The sequence below is a fragment of the Phalacrocorax carbo genome, assembly GCF_963921805.1.
Source record: "Phalacrocorax carbo chromosome W unlocalized genomic scaffold, bPhaCar2.1 SUPER_W_unloc_6, whole genome shotgun sequence".
In the NCBI taxonomy this organism is placed as follows: domain Eukaryota; kingdom Metazoa; phylum Chordata; class Aves; order Suliformes; family Phalacrocoracidae; genus Phalacrocorax; species Phalacrocorax carbo.
Genome location: NW_026990257.1, coordinates 628,695 through 648,410, shown reverse-complemented (window position 1 = coordinate 648,410; position 19,716 = coordinate 628,695). Strand labels below are relative to the sequence as shown.

At 42.5% G+C, this 19,716-nt stretch overlaps 1 protein-coding gene across 9 annotated transcripts in view; it reads right to left on the bottom strand.

Moving 5' to 3' along the window:
• The window catches only part of LOC104044423 (SET-binding protein-like), a 399,734-nt gene that overhangs the window by 61,550 nt on the left and 318,468 nt on the right, over window positions 1-19,716 (bottom strand). The window contains exon 5 of one of the 9 annotated variants that reach the window (XM_064440018.1): window positions 14,503-19,284. The exons of the other annotated variants lie outside the window; for them this stretch is intronic. Within the exon in view, the coding sequence (XP_064296088.1) occupies window positions 19,265-19,284 (20 nt within the window). The 3' untranslated portion in view covers window positions 14,503-19,264. Of the gene's footprint in view, window positions 1-14,502; window positions 19,285-19,716 lie in introns of those variants that run through there. 9 annotated transcript variants of the gene reach the window in all.

Here is a 19,716-nt window from a genome sequence, read left to right as displayed (position 1 = left end):
AGAATCTCCATCCTCTACTGGATGCGGAGGGGAACATTGCAACTGAGGATGAGGAAAAGGCTGAGGTACTAAATGCCTTCTTTGCCTCAATCTTTAACTGCCAGACCAGTTATCCCCAGGGTATTCAGACCCCTGAGCTGGAAGGCAGGGACAGATTGCAGAATAGACCCCCCATAACCCAGGAGGAAGCAGTTTACCACCTGCTGAGCCACCTGGTCACTCACAAGTCTGTGGGGCTGGATGGGACCCATCCAAGAGTACTGAGGGAACTGGTGGAGGAAGTTGCCAAACCATTCTCCATCATTTACCAGCACTCCTGGTTAACAGGGAAGGTCCTAGATGAAAGGAAGCTTCCCAATGTGATGCCCATCTACAAAAAGGGCCAAAAGGAGGATCCGGGGAACTACAGGCCTGTCAGCCTGTCCTCGATACCAGGGAAGGTTATGCAGTGGTTCATCTTGAGTGAGCTCACCAGGCATGTGCAGGACAACCAGGGGATCAGGCCCAGACAGCATGGGTTCATGAAAGGCAGATCCTGCCTGACCAACCTGATCTCCCTCTATGACAGGGTGACCCACGTAGTGGATGAGGGAGAGACTGTGGATGTTGTCTACCTGGACTTTAGCAAAGCCTTTGATACTGTCTCCCACAGCATCCTCCTAGAGAAGCTGGCAGCTCATGGCTTTGAAAGGTGTACTCTTTGCTGGGTAAAAAACTGGCTGGACGGCTGAGCCCAGAGATTTGTGGTGAATGGAGCTAAATCCAGTTGACAGCCAGTGACAAGTGGTGCTCCCCAGTTTTGGGGCTAGTCTTGTTTAATATCTTTATCAGTGATGTGGATGAGGGGATCGGGTGCACCCTCAGTAAGTTTGCAGACAACACCAAGTTGGTTGGGAGTGCTGATCTGCTCAAGGATAGGAAGGCTCTGCAGAGGGACCTGGACAGGCTCAATTGATGGGCCGAGGTCAATTGTATGAGGTTTAACAAGGCCAAGTGCTGGGTCCTGCACTTGGGTCACAACAACCCCATGTAACGCTACAGGCTCTGCAAAGAGTGGCTGGAAATCTGCCCATTGGAAAAGGACCTGGGGGTATTGGTTGACAGCCAGATGAATATGAGCCAGCAGTGTGCCCAGGTGGCCAAGGCGGCCAACAGCATCCTGGCTTGTATCAGGAATAGTGTGGCCAGCAGGGGTAGGGAAGTGATTGTGCCCCTGTACTTGGCACTGGTGAGGCCGCACCTCAAATACTGTGTTTAGTTTTGGGGCCCTCACTACAAGAAGGACATTGAGGTGCTGGAGCATGTCCAGAGAAGGGCAATGAAACTAGTGAGGGTTCTAGAGAGCAAGTCTTATGGGGAGAGGTTGAGGGAACTGGGATTGTTTAGCCTGGTGAAGTGGAGGCTGAGGGGAGACCTTATCGCTCTCTACAACTACCTGAAAGGCAGTTATAGTGAGGTAGGTGTTGGTCTCTTTTCCCAAGTCACTAGCAATAGAGTGAGAGGAAATAACTTTAGGCTGTATCAGGGGAGGTTTAATTTGGATATTAGGAAAAAATTCACCATCCCTGGAGGTGTTAAAAAAAATGTGTAAATGTGGCACTTTGGGATATGGTTTAGGAGACATGGTAGTGTTGTGCTGATGGTTGGACTTGATCCTAGAGGTCTTTTCCAACTTTAATGATTCTATGATTCTCTGATATGTGGAATATACAGGACCAGGAGGGATGGAGTAGATCAGCCACCACTGCAGTGTTTCCCAGGGCAAATTTCAGTTAATCCAAGACCGTCAAGGAAAGCTGCTTAAGCCTCTGTTTTCTATAAGCACATTATTTGTACACTACAATCAAATCCTCTTTATGGACTACTTGGAAGACAGAGAGGAATCCTACAGAATGAAACTTGAAAATGAAACGCTCTCAAACCATATCTCAGATCTTCATCACTAAAACAACAATTTGCATTTCCATTGCCCTCTTCATTTCAAAGTTGCTCAAATCACTTTTGTATACCACCAAAGTGTGGGTGTGAGGTGTGCAACAGTTGTGCAGTGCACACAACACCGCTACACCAGCAGTTCAGGACAGGCTGCAACTGTAATGTTGGCTTGGAGAAGGTGGCTTAGGCTGTGATGGGCAGGGATAAAGCTGGTGGCTGCAGTCCCTCACAGCCAAGGCAGTAACTCATCTAGTCCAAGCAGAACAGATTTGTGCTTTGGCTGGCACATTGAGGTAGATTAATATCAACTGACTGAAAGTGCCTGAACATTAGATGGGCAGGGTCAGATCTTGTGACTCAGGGGTTGGAGATGTGTATCACAGGATTCCATTGACTCCTCTCTGTGGACTGTAATTACTGACCTATCCACTTGTCATTAGTCTCTCCCATCGTAAAAGAAGCCATCTTTAATCTCTACTACTGAATGAGACCTTAATGGAAAATGGTGCATTAATCCTAGTGTGAGTTATTGCAACAACCTAGAGCATTGACTTGACACAGACTGTGGGGAAGATGCAGGATCTACTGAATCTCTAACAGTTCAAGTCACAACCCTCACTCCCTTGTGGCATTTTTTGCAGGTAATTATGGGGCTTCACTTTACTAAGCATGTGATAAATTAAACACACAGAGTTTAGAGTAGAAGAGTTAATAGGTGAGCACTGAAGGAGAGCACCTCATGGGCTAGGAAATATTAATTACTGCTTAGGGACCTGAACTTCCTAACTGTTAAATATCTCCCAATAATACAATGAATGTTTTTAGTAGAAAATGGCAGCCTTTACTTTCTCCTGGAAGAAGCATACAACAAAATCACAAGAATGACAAATAACACAGTCTAAAAAGAGGACCTGTGGCTACATACAAAGAAAGAGCCACAAGACAATTTGCTTGTTTGTTTGACTGGATGTTACTGTATTAAAAACAACTGGACAATGATTGCAAGGGAAGTCCAGATGGTAATCTGAGCGTCCTATTCTGACCAGCATGCAGATGGACCATGGAAAGAAAGAAGCCACACAAATTAATACTTCTAGCTACCGCAGCCTTAATTTCTTGTAATTTCTTGTAATTTTTTGTAATTTTATAGCACTACATTTTTCTTAAAAGTGGAAACTTCTTGAAATGAGTGATGAGTGCATGTCATATGTCTTTAAAACCAATAAAAAGAGTTACTTGTGATGGGAATGAGAAAAAAACACTGCACCCTGGAAATACATGAAATAACAAGTTGAATACAATGGAAACTGCCTTTTTCATATTTGTAAATGTTGAAAAAAATTGAGTCATTCCCCAAATTGCTGGTGCCCGAGAGTGTTGGAAGCATTTGGGGTGTTACAGCATTGTTAGGACATTGGGATCAATGTCTTCAGATGATAATAAAGAGGAGGAGGCCTCAGTGAAGTGCTTTACTGGGAGGCTGTGGAAGAAATCAGCTCTCCCTGCAGTAACCCTGAAGGTTTATGTTTATGGGGCTCCCACAGCCCCTGTAGCCTCCTATAGGAGGGGAGCAGCACAACTGAGCCTGCAGTATAGCCCTTCTGCCCTGCACGCCTGGTGTGCTCTGTGCTTCCCATGTCGGCAAACCCTGGGAAGACAAGTCCTGCACTTCTGCACTCAGGAAGAGACAGAGGTGTTGGCAGGGGTATTAGTGTAAATGGTGGTGTAAGGAGATATTGTTGAGTGCACTCATAAATAAGCACAACAAAAGTCTCTCACAAAATCAGTGTATGAGGGTCATAAAGTTGGAAAAACTGTCCATGAGGGACCAGACCCTAAGTTAGACAAAATGGAGGTTGTGATGTTTAAGCTATGTGGGCTTACAGAGAAGGTATGTACGGACTGATTTTTGAGCTCAGCAGCTCAAAAAATGGGTTTTCGCAGATTATGAGTTATGCATAGGCTAGTCTTCTCCAGTGTGACAGATACCACCCCCTTGAACTAAAATGTAATTAAAAAACCCTTAGGTGAACACCTTATTACTTTCCCCCAAAGACTTTCCAGTGACTATCCTTATCTTCCAGCCTGGATTTTGTTCATTGCAGTAAAATCACACTCCAGGACTGACCCATTTTGTGTTCATCTCCAAGGGGAGCAATTACTGAGGCTTTCAGTTCATTTCCCACATTTCACATCCCCTTGCTCTTTTGCTCTATAGGAAATGAGGTAGAGAAGGGAGGCTGCGACCAGCGTTACACATTGCTAAGGATAAACCAGCTTCCAGTCTACAGAAAAGTTGCTTTCCCCTAAGAACAGCTTTCTTGTTCTGTATCATTCCTGCAATTGTTGACTGACTTGTGTTGAAGGGATATTATGCCAAATCTCTGACACTGGATCTCTGCTCAAGATGCAGCTTTTGATGGGGGAACGTTAGTATAATTGGTCACTGTAGTAATGTTACAGAATTTTTTTTCCTGGAAGGATTCCATCTCATCCCTGAAGCTAACCTGACACAATTTGTACAGTTTGCTTATTCTCAAAGCCCAACTTTCAGAGGGGAAGAATGATGAAACTATTGCAACAGAGATTTCCCAAAGAATTTGGGTTACAGAAACTGAAATGCAAAAGAAAATTAATATATATATGTACACACACTTAGGCTTAGAATCATTCATATTTTCAACAATCACCATGAAAATTAATACTTTATTTACTTAGACTCCACAGACCATGGCAGGTGGGAGGAAAAAACTAGTTATGTCTGAACATTAATATCCATGTTTCCAACTCAAAGTTTATTTTTCCTGCTTGGAGTGATATTTCTCATTTACTCAAAACCTGCACCATAACAAGGCATACGTTGATCTTCCAGCACTTTTTTCTTCAGTGTTCCTTCCATAGTCTCTCTTTTTCTTTCTTTAACTTTTTCCCAAATTCCCAAACAAGATGACATCAGTTCAGAAATAGGAGGCCTGAGCCCTTGCTATTTTTGGAGAGCAAAGTGCCTTAGCACATAAGTTGGAAAGGGAAGAAGACAAAAAAACCACAACTGAATGTCCAGGAATTCTGTGGTTATGACTTGTCTGCCTACTAAAAATGCTGTTCTTCATTTTCTGGTGTGTTCCTTGAAAGCATATCTACCTGCGTTGGTGGGTCTCGACAGTCCAAGTTTAGGTCAGATATATTAGAAATGGAAAAGCCATTGGCTAGTCCATCCTTCTAGCCATCCCAGAATAGGTCAATCCATTCAGCCTTAAATGACTAGGTTTCCCCAACTTCCCTGGGGGACACTGTTTCAAAGTTTGATAGTTTTCCCTTGTATGAGCCTCTCCTGATGTTAGACTAATTTAGTTTTGGTTACTGAAGGAAAGGGCTTAGAAACTGTCTTCTGATGTGGGAAGGGTAGTGCTGCGGGCACTTAATTTGAAAGACAAGATTTTCTCAAGCTGCCAAGCATCTGCAGAAAAGGACTTTTAAAAGACCCCCAACTGGGTGAGCAAGACACTAGGCACTTTTGAAAGGTTGTTTTTATATACATATATATAGATGGATATACATATGTAAATATATACATATGTATAAATACTATAAAGATTATGGGCAAATATGTTACATAGCCTCTTTTATGCTCTTTAACATCATACAGTAAGATTTAGCTGTGGAGAGAGCTCTCCACAGCTATGATGAGCACCCTTCCAGGCTGTACATACACGATGACCTAGATTATCTAACTATTGCCTGTGTATGAGAATAATAGCTTTAATTATGATGGCACAAAAACCTCTCCTCAAGCTGTTCTGCACTTCCTGCAACGACAGCAGATGTGCTCCTGCAACTGGGAAGATGCTGGAAGAAGCAGGAGAAATGGGCTGGCTCTGGCATTTCCCTGTTCAGAGCGACAGCCTTTTAGAAAGGTTTGTGCTGAAAACAGTTTAGCCATATTGCTGCGTAGCCCACGTTACCACTGCTGTTTGTCTTCCTCTGCAGGCACTCGGTGCTGTTATTCCCTTGTCTTGGCTCCAACACCCATTACTCACTGACCTCTTCATTCTCTGTGGCTCTTTTCATCAACGCAAGCTCTGCTGACTTTAAGAAAACTGGCCCCAATTCCCCTTACTGGCCTTAACAAAGGAACTGGCAGTAGCTCAGCTCTGTTTTTTACCTGACCTTGATCCGATGTGCTACCTTCTCTCCAGAAATTTGGCCCTTGCTACTTGTCTACTAAGTGGCTAATTTATGCTGGGGGCATAGTAATAATTAAAAATTTTAAAAAACCTACTGTCCCCAAACAAATGTTATCTTCCATTGATAGAGACAGGAACAGATGAAAGGGTTTGGGTATATTATGCCACTAAGGTTTTAAATGAAGGCATCAGGGCTACATGTAGGCTGAGAGGGAAGGGGAATTAGAAAGACAACACATGCACAGCACCCCGACATATTTCATGGGACTGAGGGCCAGAGCCCATAATTTGTCCAGCACAGCATGGCAAATGGTTCTGCCAGCTGACCTGGTCAAGAAACATTTGCCAAAGGTGATGCATGCACATTGGAGGTGGCTGCATTGGCATTGTGCCAATGGCACATGTTCAAGAAGCCCTAAGTCATGTGGGGTAAGGATGGCTAAGGCACCTTCCCTCTGACAAAATGAGGGACTCTTCTCTGGGAAATTAATTGGAGAAAAAAAGCATAAAGACATCCCTGAAGACTTTGGCAAGGTTTTCTTCTCAGTCTTTTTTTCATCTTTTTGTCTTCAAAATTTTGTGTGGTTTTGATCAAGTAAATCTGCACGAACTACATGGGACAGGCAGGAGGGAAACATTGTCCTTGGCCCTTGTGCAACAGGAAAAATAAAAGGTTTTAAGGAGCAAATTAGGTGCTTTTGTGTCCTCTTTTTATCCATTAGGGATTCACTGAAGGTGGAGTGAGAAAAATAATTCACTGTCCTGAAAAGGGAGGCCAAAGAGAGAGGGCAAATGGTGTCTCCCTCCAAAAGAGTAGGTTTTGAGCTCCTGGAGTTGCGGAGCACTGCAGTTTCCTCCTGCCTTCTAGTAAACACAGATGTAACTCCATTGAGCTGACAATAATGTGACACAGCCTGTGGATGTGATATTATTGTGATTTATATACATCAAAAATGGACTGTCACAACCGCTGTGAACAGACAATGTGATAGATGTGGATGTAAGAACAGACAGGTGGATAAATGGGCAGGCAGACAGAGCAACAAATAATATCCTCTAATCCCAAACTAGAAATGAAAAGCCACAAGCTCCTCTTTCCTCCCAAAGTTCATTCTGATGAAGTCACCAGGTTTCTCGTTTCCCACCACCAATGCAGGGGAAATCTGCAATGATGAGAGCTTAGGCAGTTGGCAATGTTATTCTCTGGAAACTATAAAATGCTGAAACCTTTTTTCTCAGCCATATGATTTCTGCTGACTGGAGACCTACAAATAAGCAGGCCAGCACCAGAAGAAAGCCTGAGGCTGCTGCAGATGGCCAGGTCCCTCAGGATCGCCTGTAGACTCAAAAGCAGTCCAATAAACAGGCTGTGGCACTCCAAAAAGTTCACAGCATCTCCATATCCTGAACCAATGCTGGTCTTAATACTAACCCTAGCTCATCAGAAATGCCCTCGGCACCCCAGGAACAACTTAAACCCAATCATATGTGTGATGTCTCTGCAAACAAGCGTTAATATTATGCTAAGACCGGGTGTGTTCAGCAGACTCCCCGTTCCTGTGGATGAACCAAACTTGAAGCTGATAATTTTACAGATGCTGCTAAACCAGAACCTGAGTTATGAGAATCTCTAAATGTTAGCACTGCTGCATGCTTTTGCCCAGTCTTTGCAAATATCCCATCTCTTTTTAATGGACTAGTAGGGGGTTCAGAGACCAAATTCAAGTCAGGGGTCTCAGCAGGATTTCAGACTATTTTGTGTATAAAGGACTTAAATGATACAATATGGACTTTCTTTTTTCTTTTCTTTCATAGAATTTCTTTCCAGCCTACAGCCTCTGGCCTGTGTGGCACACAGACTTTCCCAAACACTTTTGCTCTTGCTTGAGAATTTACTTACATGTGTTTAGAATATGCTAATAGCTTTTGAGACAGAAAATGTAATCAAAACCGGCCATAACCCACAGTAGCAAAAATCAAGTGTCTTTAGCTTAAATATTTGCTTCCCCAGAAAAGTTGGCAAAAAACAGCTCTTGCACTTTCAAATCACTGATGGAGAACTGCCACCTACTACAGCACAGGGAAAGAGTCATTATATATCTAATAAATTATCCCCAGTCCAGCACGTTATGGCTAATTAGTTGGAACATAAACAGCTGAAGTTAAAATGCCAGAGAGAGACTTTGACTGCATAGCTGTGAATTCAAACCACATTTCCATGTTTCAAAGAGCTTTGAAGCAATAAGGATTGAAGCAACACAAACATGGTGTCATGGTTTTAGCTGGGATAGAGTTAATTTTCTTCACTGTAGCTGGTGTAGTGCTGTGCTTTGGACTTAGTATGAAAATAATGTTGATAACACATCGATGTTTTAGTTGTTGCTGGGTAGTGCTTATACTAGTCAAGGACTTTTCTAGCTTCCCATGCTCTGCCAGGTGCACAAGAAGCCAGGAGGGGAGGGGGCACAGCTAAGAGAGCAGATTCAAACTGGCCAAAGGGATATTCCATATCATGTAATGTCATGCCCAGTATGTTAAGTGGGAGGAGCTGGCCGGGGGAGGGAGGCAGCAACCGCGGCTCAGGGACCAGCAGCATTGGTAGGTGGGTGGTGAGCAGTTGTATTGCTTGTGGTTTTTTTTTTTCTTTTCCCTCTTTTCCTTTTTATTATATAATCATTACTACTATTATTATTGTTATTATAATAACTGTTATTATCATTACTATTTTATTTTAATTATTAAACTGTTCTTATATCAACATACAAGTTTTCTTGCTTTTGCTCTTCTGATTCTCTCCCCCATCCTACAGGGGTGGGGGGAGTGAGCGAGCGGCTGCATGGTGTTTAGTTGCCGACTGGGGCTGAACCACAACAGTTGCCCTACAGAGGAGGGGAGGGCAAAGAAAATGACCTGAGATTACAACCTTGCAGTTGACTTGTCAGAATTTTTAACATATCAGGAAACTTCCTGATTTCAGTAAAGTTCTCCTGATTAAAGGATCAACAGATATATCAAAAGTGCAAGCCACCAGTTCATTAAACAGAAGTTGGGTTCATCATAACTAGATTACTTGGTAGCTACTGTGTTTCCACAGAGCAATAAACTCAAAGTTCAGATCAGTGCCATGCCGATAATGAGTCGATAGTAGTCAAATATGAAGACAGATAATCAGGAGAGCAGGTAGACAGATAATGCAAAACTTTTATGGCTCTCTTCATTCAAATATAGGGGAAACTGTAATGGTTACAAAGAATCACATTAACAGCTAAATAAAAGCATGGGGAGTCTTTGGCTGCTCTGGGGGTTTTGCTGCAGCTCTGGAGTTTCCCCGCTCCTGGAGCAAATCGCTCTGTCCCTGCACTTCAGTTTCCCTCCTGCAGTGAGGCCCTTCAAGGACAATGCTCTAGTGATGCTTGGCTCCTCCTGTAAGACCTTCCTCCAGGAGAAACCCCGAGGAAGGGTCAGGAAAGCCGTGTCAATACAGTGATGCTGATCCCATCACTCAGAGATGCTGAGTGGGAGTTGGTGCTTCCAGACTGGCTGGTCCCTCTATGTTACCTGGTTGGGTGCAGAGAAAAGCATCTCTGAAGCATGATCCCCCTATCTCAGTCACCCAGGAGAAAACAGGGAGCAAAAAAGTCCATCTGGACTCCCACCCATCCTCCACCACCTTCGCCCATTTCAAAGCCTCTTCGGCACCCACATCGGCAGCGCCCATTCCCCCATGAATTCAAGGGAAGCCCACTGCAGGTATTACAGCATTTACCCAGAAAAATGGGAAATGTGAGTTTATCCCATCCTCAGTCTCAGGGGGACCCAAACCTGCCACCTCCCAGGACAGTGCTCATGGCATGCAATGAGTTTTCTCTGTGCTCTGCCAGCACTCAGAGGCAGTCAGAGGGGGACCAGCTCAGCTCTAAAAGATGTAGTGCCACTCTCAGAGCATCCTGGAAATACAACTCATCACCCAGGCAGGACAAAACTGACTTGAAAGCACCTCTTGTTGCCTCCTTCCCAGAGAGCAGAGTGGGACGACTCAGACTGAACATGACTGCCTACAAGTGGAAACACTGATTTCTGAGCAAGTACTTTATCAGTAGCAGAAGCTAGTCATTATAGCCAATAGAGTTTAAAGAGCAACTCAGCCCAACATAAAGTAGATGCTTTTGGATGAATGACACCACTGACTGCATCGACCAAGCTGTAGCAACCCCTTCCTTATCCACCTTTCTGATGCCATGCTGGGCTGGTTGGGTCAGTGGTTCTGGGTTTGAGTCCACTTGCACAGTGCAGTATCTATGAGTGCTGCATTTTAGGTGCTGCAACTGTCCATCACTCACATGTGGCATCAGCAGAAATATGCAATGCAAATGAATTAGCCAGAATCCTACATCCTTTCACCTGCAACACAGCCCTATTAAATGGCGCACACATCACCCTCCTTCCTTTCATCCACGCCGGCTGCAAATTTATGGCACTAAGGGGAGGACTTCCCCTTCCTCTTCCCTGAGCCTGTTGCAATGTGTGGTATTTGCCTTACACTCCCTGTACACAGCCGAAAGGACAGCAGGGCTTGGGATATGCTGCAGCAGCCTACAAAAATATCTTTCTGCTTTAAACACACTTGGTGGAGAATAAGGGTCTGATTCTCATCTCATTTCAGCATGAAACAGTTGTAACTTCCTTGCAACCAGGGGGATGAGATAAAAATGAGCCTGGGAGACAGGGGATGCCTGCTTGATTGATTTATTGCATCAAAATTAAAGCTTTCAAAGCTTTTTTCTTTTCCCTTCATTTTTGTTTTTAACCTGCTAAAGGGTAGTCGCTGCAGACAAAAATAACCATCATAAAAGGAGTCAAGCTGCTTCTCCCCTAAATGAGTTCATTTTCTTGGATCCCTCTCTTATAGTAGGAGGACTGAAGCAGGGCAGATAAAAACTGGAGGCTGTGAACAGAGACGGTAAAGCCACCCACACGTTGTAATAACAACCAGTATTTTAAATCTGGCACTACCTTTGGAAACTTTTATGGTCTTAAAGCATAATTATAAAGATATGGGGGGGGAAGTGGGAGGAAAGACACACACTGAAAAGAAGAAAAATGAGTGAAACAGCTGTTTCCTCTCTTGCTGTCATTAATACTAGAGTATTAAATAAAATCTCCCAGCTTAATAAAATGACTCTGTTGAGACAAAAACAAAATTCTACTGGACTGGCCCTGGTTTTTGCAAATAGCAATATGTGTATGCAAAGGAATTTCTTGTCCCCGAAAATGTTTACAACTTAGAATAATTGAAAACAGAAGCCAATACTTTCCAAAAAAAGGGGGGGCTTTTTTTTTTTAATCTGGTTCTTTCTTTCTCTTTCTCCTTCTCTCCCTCTCCCTCTCCATTTCTGAAGGTAAGACTCCCAGTAATTTTAACCCTTTCCAGCTCAGATCAAGACAAAAAGCAGAATTGCCTTAGAGATGCGCCAGGTTTTCCCCCAACGATTTCAACAGTAGCAAACCTCTCTACCTAGGTCGATTATAGAAGAAAGGGATTGCAATTCACTTCATTTTTGTTATTTCATGTTTTTCAGACAAAGATCTCAAAGCATTTTACAGATTTTAGTGAATCAAACCTCAAAGGGCCTCTGAAAGAGAGGAAAGTACCAGCATTCTCCATCTGCAGTTGTTACAACCACTTCTTTACAGATCATAATTAGAAACAATTGAATGGTATATGGAAAAAAATCCCATTAGAAGAAAAAACATTTTCCACAATACAAGGACTGTACAGTCGAAATTCCCCTCATTTTCCCTTCCCTTTCCTTTATGTGCACCATTGTCACATGGAGAGGACAAGGGGGAATGGACACAAGTTGCTCTTGGGGAAATTCCAATTGGACACGAGAGGAAAATTCTTCACAGTGAGGACAGTCAACCATTGGAATAATCTCCCCAGGGAAGTGGTTGACTCAGCCATGTTGGACACCTTCAAGAGTTGTCTGGACAGGGTGCTGGGCCATCTTGTCTAGACTGCGTTCTTCCTAGAAAGGTTGGACTAGATGATCCCTGAGGTCCCTTCCAGCCTGTGATTCTGTCATTCTGTGATTGGTTAAGTCATCTCCAAGGATTAAAAAATACTGTTGTTCCCTGACTCATTTGGCCTTCAGACTCCCATCAGGACATGGCTAGAAGTGCTCATGAGTAACAAAACCTTGGTGATCTACTGCTGTGTCTGCAGGGGATTCAAGAGCAGGTCTTCCCAGTTAATTCCTTCTAGGGTCCACTCTTGGATTTTAAACACAGAGAAACTGGACAGTCTCACTTGTGCTTTTTTTGGTTGCTCAGAAGCAAGCTATTTATATGTTGAAACAACGCAATAGGTATTTTACTTTTACTTCTTTTTAGGCATATATGTTTTCTATTGGAAACACCAAATTAAGCTGCTTTTTTTAAAAAACATTTTTAATTGGAAGGTATTTTATTTTCAGATAAAGAAACCTAATGTGAAAAATGGTACTTCTGACCAGCAGCAATCCCTAGCAGGTTTCCTGCAGGACCAGCTGCTCCAGTTATCAAACAGTTTTGATATATTCCTAAGAAAAACATTCCTGTTTTCTTTTTTTAGAGGCATGCCACAGAAAATAGAGTACTATATGTTAGTTTTGATGTGTAACGAAGCTTCTGGTTTGCACAAGGAGGAGGGGGAGCCTGTTGTAGCCATTTTCCTCTATATAACTTCCCCAGGTGCTTGAAAGTGAAAAGAAAAAATGGGCAGCTGAAGATGTTTTATTGTATTTCTTCCTCAGAAACATCTAATGTGACTAAAAGGGTAACATCAGTCATGCTCCCCTCTGCTCCTTGGAGAGTGGTGTTAGGAGAAGTCAGATTATCAAAGTGGCCCTTGGAGACACCCTGCATCCCATTGCTTCTCTGACATCCAGGAACCACCAAAGGTTTTTACTGGAGATAGGCTCTAATTTCCCAGAAAAGTCAGTCCTTTGACTCACTGATTGATTCAGATAAACACATCAACATTGACACCCTGCTTGGCTGTGATGCATAACAGGGCAATGGGACATTGACACCACTGGATTCAACTTTATGAAGAAGTACTTGAACAAGTCAGTGCTCTAGAAATGACCATTTATGGACTAAGTTGTCCAGGTGAAAGACTACATCTTCCATCATTGGTAGAGGACAACTTTTCTAACAGAGTGGATCCCTATACCTTCTGATGTACCCACACTAAAAACCTGCAGGCTGTGTATGTCATGTGTGTTGGTCATCTCATCCATAGCAAGGGAAAAAAATAACTGATTTGTGGATTGCATTTGTGAATATGCTTACTGTGTCCTTGGAAGTATCTCTATTTGGCAACCATCAGATCTCAAGAAGAAGCATTTTACATATTTTCAATAATTTTGGATCTCAAAGTTTTTCAGAGTTTCATAATTTACATGGGGCCTCTTTTTTTCATCTGGGAAGACTGCAGTGATACTTTGTGGTCTTTTTCACAGTACTCACAAAACAGTACTTCAAATGATAATAGTCATTTGATGAAAACAATTTGTCTGGAAATGTAAAGGGGGAAAATGGGCACTGACACCTCTTTCTTCCCTATTTACATGAGGAGATTTCTTGCTTTGGCTACAATGGGAGTTACCAGTTACCACTGGACCCTGTCTGCAAGCTGCCCAGATACAGTCTTCATAGGCAGGAAGAAAGCAATGGTAATACCTCAGGAGCATGATCCTGCATCTGTGCGTGGCTTTTGGGCCAGACTCACAGTACCAAGAAAAGCAGTTGGGGGCTGGTGGTGGGGTAAGGGATCTCTTACAATCTGCACACACACAGCTGGGAAGCCAAAGAAGATCCAACAACTACAAAATATCCAAGGTGTCAGAATTACTGCACCACTTTTAGGGTATTTTAATTAATTAGTCAATTAATGTCATGGTTTAGCCCCAGTCAGCAACTAAACACCATGCAACCGCTCGCTCACTCCCCCCACCACGTGGGATGGGGAAGAGAATCAAAAGAGCAAAAGCAAGAAAACTTGTGGGTTGAGATAAGAACAGTTTAATAATTAAAATAAAATAGTAATAATAACGATAATATGATAAGAATGAAAAAAACCCAAAACCACAAGCAATACAACTGCTCACCACCCGACTGCTCACGCCGACCAACGCTGCTGGTCCCTGAGCTGCGATTGCTGCCTCCCTCCCCCGGCCAGCTCCTCCCAGTTAATATACTGGGCATGACATTACATGATATGGAAGATCCCTTTGGCCAGTTTGGATCTGGTCTCTTAGCTGTGCCCCCTCCCCTCCTGGCTTCTTGTGCACCTGGCAGAGCATGAGAAGCTATAAAAGTCCTTGACTAGTACAAGCACTACCCAGCAACAACTAAAACATCAGTGTGTTATCAACATTATTTTCATACTAAGTCCAAAGCACAGCACTACACCAGCTACAGTGAAGAAAATCAACTCTATCCCAGCTAAAACCATGACAATTACTTAGCATTCTTAAAGCAATGTCAGCTGGAAAGGGACAGCATGTAAGCACAAACTAGACTGTGATTTGTTCTGACTCAGTCTGCTTTCAGGGCATGTGAGATTTTCCAATAAGATCAGGTCATGCATGTCTGTCCATGAATATTGAGAGTGGCAGTACAGCAGCAAGGCAGCAGCCTGTTGTAAGAGCAGCGTGTGGCTCTGTCTCATAAGATTGTATTGAAACCGCTTAAGATGAGGTGAATTTGTAGTAAGACACAAAACTATATGTCTGTGGATTTCTTTCACCCATCTTGGACTGTATTCAATACTTAACCAACTGCCTACCTTTAAATTACTACATACAACTAAATGGAGATGGCACATACCATCATATACATTTTTAGCATCATTAAACATCATGTAGCAATTTCAGTCTGTTAAATAAGCCTGAGATCTGCAAAGATGCTGCCATCTAGATTGCTGCCCACTTCTGAAAATGAAATGGTGCTAATGATACCCAAAGCAGCAGTAGAAAATGTATGCTATTTTATGACACAGTCACCGATAGACAGGAATGACCTTCAGATATAATGACTTTATATTTAAGTACCTACATTTCCCCTGATGTTTGCTTCAAATAAAAACAGACATTAAGACAGGGTTAAAAATGGGCTGAACTGCAGAAGTACCGTATTTAGCCTACAGTCTTGAGGCAGATACGTGACATTTCAGCCATATCTGATAATACCTGGGTCAGGTCTCTGCGTAGCCTCTTAGATCTGCAAAAATCCCTACCTAATGTCTCTTTAGGTAGTGTTTGCTGCTGAGCAGCCTCTTACTGCCTCCAAAACATGGTGCTAATTAACATGAACCAATTTACAATATGTGCTAAAGATTCCAGCTTTGTTACTTATTTAATGAGCTTCGTGGGATTTGAACATTAATTAGTGCTGATTGGCTTATGATCCTAATTAATGCAAAAGAATTTGGAATGGTAGACAGTGGTGTGGCTTAGAAGATGCCAGAATGTACAACTGCTAAATTATTGCTAATTGTTATTTACACGAGGACAAGAAGACTAAGTAATGTGCTGTCTAATTAGCATTAAAGATATGGTTTCCATTTCCAAATTAAATGAAGGCAAATGGGATAAAATCATTACAGTTACAAAAAAATTCCACATCCTTCTCTATGAAACTCAATTGTTGCATTGCCAACTTTTTTTTTAAAAGAAATAACCAAAACCAGCCAAGAAATGAAAGACCTTCAAGAAAATGTAGACTTTTAATCCAAATCAAATCCTTTTCAGCTTCCAATCCATTTCAACTTCAAAATGTTTAATGCTATGCTAATTTAATGGAATTACAGGGCTATATTACTAGCAGCAAGCACTGTGCCAATCTTAATTAGCAAAGACCGTAACGATTTTAGCAGTTAGTACAGGTGTGCCCAGCCTATAGAATTGTTCTGCTTTGGTGGTTACAATGAGCTGGTGTCTTCAGTTACTCCCTTCAGAGCTACATGGGAAAGTGTCCAACCCTGAAACACTGGAAGACTTGAACAAAATTCCTGAATTTCATCCTGGCTCAGCCACCGACTCACTGGCTGTCCTTCATGATCACTTCCCCTCTGCTTCATCTTCCCCATGGACAAAGAAAGAGCAATAGTCTCTGATAAATCCATTGGCACTGATAAAGCACTTGTCAAAATAGCAGATTTATGTACCAATTTCACAGGGTCTCTACAAGAATCACTTAATTCTTTGAATACATAAAATGATGCATCAGTGTCATGGTAATTCTCTCCCTTTTTTATTTTTAATCACTCAACATTGGAAACAAGATAAAAAGTCTCAACATTGAAGTTTATGGAAAATTTTTTATGTGCGAAAAGAAAAGCCCAAGGCACTTAAAGAAAGCTCAAAATCCTTTTTTCTTTTGGTATATCAGTTTTCACAGCTGCACAACATAAAGTACAGTGGCTGTTACAGGACTTCTGTTTGCACTGCAATTTCTGCAAAACTAGATATTTTATAGCTTTAATGCTTTTTTTTGTTTGTTTCTTTTCCTGCTATCCTGTACCTTGGTGCTAAGGGAATAGCCAGGATGATCTAATAGGCCTTTTCTATCTCTAATTTCCATGATTTCATGAAAAACTGTACTATGTACGCTTCTCAGCCCCATATACAAACATTATTCTTGGCCACCAGTCTATGTTGAAGGATGTCATTCATTTCTAAGGGTTTCTAAAAGTTACATCTTTATACATACATAAGCATGCATATATTTGGTCTACGTCAATTTTCTTTTCTGAAATAATTTGATATAAAAAAATCAACCCAAAATATCTTAAAGTCAGGGAGACTGTAGATATTGGATGTTTTCTGACTAAATACTTGTATACACATACACATCTATGTTACAAAAATACATGCATATATAACAGAACACTGCCTGTGCTTGTATGAGTTGCCTTGTTCCAGTTTGCTTCAGGGCTCACAGAGTTTGTGCTTCGCTGCCAGCAAGGGGCCTTTCATTTACCAGATCAATGCAGATAGCTCAGCACAGACCTGCAGTATGTGTGTGAAAAATACACAGTTCCCCTGGAGAAAAACAAGCACTGAAATCTGAGCAACAGACATTTCTGTGACCAGGCTCCAATCCAGCAGCTCAGACTAAGTCCACTTGGGCTTCATTCTCACTTACATGAAGTCCCCTTTTTAATTATAAAAGGAGCATTTTCCCCTATTAGGGTTTTAGCCTGCCAAACCTATCAAAACAGGGCTTTCTGGAAACGGGAACTCAGACTGCAGCCTTTACTGATTCCACTTACATGCCTGAAGTTGTGCTTGTGCTTAAGTTGCTCGCTGAAGACTGAAGGCCTTTAAAAGGTTTCATTTTTTGTCTTGAATGGTATTCACAGTCTTTTATCCTCACTGTAACTCACCCCATGCTGCCCACCCACCCACAGCTCCTTTTCTCCATGCGATTGACTCCATGCCTCCTCCTGAGCTGCCTCAGCACCCTGTGTAGATGCTGCATGCCACCCCAGACACAGCCATGGTGGCACTGCAGTGGTGGGTGACACCAGCATCATGTACATGGCTGAGGATCCATTTAGAAAGATGGCAGCATAATGCCCACTGTACCTTTCCCTGAGCCATCATCTCCCATTTCAGTGACATTTTCCCTGGATGAACCATTCTAACAAATTGCACAGCTACACCATGTTGCAGATTCCTGGCTTTTAGGCTTTAGCTCTCTTCTACATGTCCTCCCTGGATCACCTCTCTTCTGGCATATTCATATTGTTTAACCTCACTCTTCTCTTCCTATCTTCAGCTACAATGGCTCCTACTGTGTCCCTTGGAAGTGCCCTCAGAAACCTTCCTTAGCTTTGCCATTGTACCGGGGACTCCCAGTCAGGCTCTGCCCTGCTGCAAAAATTCACCAGCTTTCAGCTCACACCCTGCACACCCCTGTGCTTCAGCAGACCTCTGTACCCCCACCAAGCCTCAAGATCTTGAAAGCAGGACATGGTGAGTGACATGCAACATATTGATGACAGACTTAGCTAGGCTAAACTCCAGCCCACCACAACAATGCTGGGGAAGGGGGAACAGCATTGGGCATGCCTGGGAACCAGATGAAGCAGAGGAAAGAGCTCTGACGTGTCCCCAGCAATGTGCCTTCTAGCATGGTTTCCTGGCATGCAGGACCTCACACCCTGGCTGTGCCTCAGCATGGTCCCACACTCTGTCCCCTTGAGGAGCCCATGGCAGAGGCACAACCCAGCATGCATGGGAGGCAGCAGCAGGGCTCCACTCCTTGCCAGCACCACAGGTAAGATCCAGCACATTTTCAGTTCCCATTTAATTGCCATCTTGGCCTGGCTACTGAACAACTGGTTTTTTCTCAATGGATTTTGCCAAGTTAGTAGATTTTTATTGTCTGGTTTAAAGCATAATTTGGATGCAAGTGAAATTAATGGTTGTTGTATTATTCATTTAATCTGGAGCAAGAACAGGTCTATATATTTGCCCAGGATCTGATCCTAGCACTTATTACAGGCACATCTAAGAGGCATCAGAGTTCTATGCTTGTTATCTTTGGTTCAGTCAATTGACTGACATTCAGGAGTAGAGCAGAAAAAAACACTCTATGATGTTCTTCATTTATTGGCTGGGGGACAAAAAAAAGCCTCAGGAACAATGTGGATTAGAGGAGACATTCAAATTTGGAGGACATTTCCTGAGCATTATAAGAAATTTAGATAAGGTTACATTCAAGAACTCCTTGAATATATATCTTTCAAATAATTTGTACCTCTCCAGTGACACACTGACAACATTAATAGAAATCAGAGGCTGTGAACTAAAATCAGAGTCTGCCTCAAACTTACAAATTTTCAATTCACAGAGCACTGCATGCAGATAGTTCACTGGACTCTATGCCTTAAGCTAAAAATCAACTTCATATTCCCCCTCCTAGGCTGCTGCAGTTATCATAAAGTTGTTCCCATCCAATTACTGTTGCTAGTGGAGATGATCCTGTTACACGAATATCATGAAACAGGCACCAATTCTTTGAACTCTTTTCTCAGACCTTGAAGTAAGGATTGAGGCAGGCTGGATGTAGAACAGTGTGGATGCTTGCTGTCATGGATTTACTGTCCTTGCTGAAGAGAAAAAAAACCACTTAATTTTTTTATAATATTGCATCCAGTGCTTTTCTTCTCATCATTAAGCTCAATTACCTTTTCACTAAACACACAGGAGAGCCTTGGAGGCTTGTATTGGCACTTAGGAATTTATCTTGGATACACTTGTAAATAGACTAAACCACTACTTATATTTTATCAAACACTTGGATTTTAAAAACAGGCATCATGAAAGTACTCAGTTTCCCTCTTTTTTTTAATCAGGATTTGTTGACCTTGTGTGTAGCAAGGCTTGAGGACTCACTTCACTACTGTAAAAGTGTGTGACCAACTCAGTGCAGTTTATTTTCCTGGTAAATAAAGGGAAGATCTGAATTCAAACCTCTAGACCTGCCTGGCACAGATGACACTGTTTCCCATATTATTAGCTCTGAGAGCGGCCAGCCAGTC